Source organism: Lagenorhynchus albirostris, chromosome 3 (genome assembly GCF_949774975.1).
Source record: "Lagenorhynchus albirostris chromosome 3, mLagAlb1.1, whole genome shotgun sequence".
Classification (NCBI taxonomy): Eukaryota; Metazoa; Chordata; class Mammalia; order Artiodactyla; family Delphinidae; genus Lagenorhynchus; species Lagenorhynchus albirostris.
The window spans coordinates 150,562,490-150,564,344 of record NC_083097.1 but is presented as its reverse complement, the minus strand read 5'-3'; the positions used below and the strand labels follow the sequence as shown (position 1 = coordinate 150,564,344).

General features: G+C 54.0%; 1 protein-coding gene across 1 annotated transcript; it reads right to left on the bottom strand.

The window, feature by feature from the left end:
• Window positions 1-305: 305 nt before the first annotated feature.
• Window positions 306-1,608, bottom strand: CPLX2 (complexin 2). The gene is made up of 3 exons (XM_060146574.1): window positions 1,578-1,608; window positions 1,263-1,438; window positions 306-503 (listed from the first exon to the last, which is right to left on the bottom strand). The coding sequence occupies exons 1-3, from the start codon at window positions 1,606-1,608 to the stop codon at window positions 306-308; spliced, it is 405 nt and encodes a 134-aa protein (XP_060002557.1).
• Window positions 1,609-1,855: the final 247 nt, after the last annotated feature.

Here is a 1,855-nt window from a genome sequence, read left to right as displayed (position 1 = left end):
CAGACCTTAGGCTTCTGGAGGGGGCCCCCCCAGTGCTTCCTGTACTGGGTTCAATACCCCCTGCTGGAGAAAAGCTGTCTTCTTCTTGTCAAGCAACTTGGGAGTGAGGTGGAGGCTGGATACCCTGGGATGAAGGGAGTGTGAAGAGTGCTGAGGGGGAGGAGCCCCTGGCCAGCGAAGGGGGACAGAGGCCAACTGAGGTTTTCCCCTTCAGAACTGAGACTTAAATGAATAAAAAGAAAAGAAAGAACCAAAAAAAAAAAAAAAAAGTAACAAGTGGAGTGGGGATGTGGTGGGAGGGCCGGTTACTTCTTGAACATGTCCTGCAGTGGCCCGGGCAGGTATTTGAGCACCGTGTCCAGGATGCTCTCCTCCTCCTCCTCCTCCTCGTCCCCGCAGCCTGCCGGGATGGCCTTCTTAGGCCGGGTCAGGCTCCCTTCGCAGGGCTGCTCCAGGGCTGCCTTCTCCTCAGCCTCCTTCTCCTCCTTCTTCTTCAGCCCATACTGGGGAGGGGAAGGGTGGAGAGGAGCATGAACAGGGCAAGGAGAGAGCTGGATCTCAAGGTCATGCACATGTGGCTGAGGCAGCTCATGGGAACTCCCTGTGAGCCCATGGGTCCTCTCATCTATAAAATGGGGATAAGGGCACATTTCTTGTGGGATTGTGCTTGCCTTCAGTTGGTATTTAATAAAAGAGAGATGGTGCCTGGGGTTTCCTTTAAAATTAATACCTGCCCACATAATTTCTTTGCTCTTTTGAAATCCTCCAAGATCTGAAAACTGAATGTTCTCCCACAGGCTTTGGGCCCAATTTTGGTGACAAAACTTGACTGGAATTGATGGAAGCCTACTCATACCCTTGATTTATCGCAGTATGAGCAGACAAGCATTGAGCTGTTTGGCATAGGGTGGCAGCTGCAAACTCACTGGGAGTGACACATAACAGTGCTCAGGGCGCTATAGTACTTTCCCAAAATCCCCAAATTCTGGGCTCCAAACTTGTTTGGTCTCCAGGATTTTGGGTACAAGGTTGTGGACCTGTAGCAGCAAACGTTAGGGAGCACTTACTATATCCACCACCTTTTTTAATCCCCAGAACGGTCCTTGAGGGAGGTGTTCCTTGACACGCATTTTTCTGATGAAAAGAGTGAGACTCAGAGAGAACTAGGTCTAAGGTGAGAGCTGGGATTCAAGGGAGCCCGAGGTTTTGGGAGACCCTTTTAACCCCTTACATTCCAGGATGGGCAAGAGGGTGGTGCTGACCTTGTCTCGTATCTGCTGCCGGACCTTCTCACGCTCGGCCTCCATGCGTGCGTGCTTGGCCTTGCGCTCCTCTTCTTGCTGCCGAAGTGCCTCCTGCCGCTCCTCCTCCTTCTTCTGTGCATCAGGGTCCTTCTCCTCCTCTCCGCCCAGCATCTTCCCCATGTCCTTGGTGGCCCCTGTGGGGGATGGGTTGGGGAGGGAGAGGACAGGGTCATAGAGGCAAGCCTGGGGATGGGGGGGGCCTGGTGTGCTGAGGCCCCTCCCACCTGGGTCTGGATTGGGTAGCGGGCATGGGGTGCAGGGCTAGGGCCTCACCTCCAAGGGCCTGCTTCATGACGAAGTCCATGCCTACAACTCTGTTTAATGTGCCCTAGCCAGCAGCCAAATTTGCATGCAGCACTTCAGGCAGGCCTGGCTTGGGGAGATGTGGCAACCTGTCAAAAGAAGAGTTGGGGGTTAGATGGGAGAAGCTTCTGCACAGGCAGGGCAGTGGAGTTGGACAAACGACCGGTCACCCTGGTTCAGGCATCAGGTACCATCAGCCAGAGGCCAAGACCCAGTGCCTGGTATCGCATGGAAAGGGATGGAAAAGG

Coding starts and splice junctions, on each gene's coding strand:
- CPLX2 (XM_060146574.1), bottom strand. CDS start 1,608: ATGGACTTCGTCATGAAGCAGGCCCTTGGAG. Junction 1,439..1,577: donor CATGAAGCAGGCCCTTGGAG/GTGAGGCCCTAG, acceptor CATCCCCCACAG/GGGCCACCAAGGACATGGGG. Junction 504..1,262: donor GGCAGCAGATACGAGACAAG/GTCAGCACCACC, acceptor TCCCCTCCCCAG/TATGGGCTGAAGAAGAAGGA.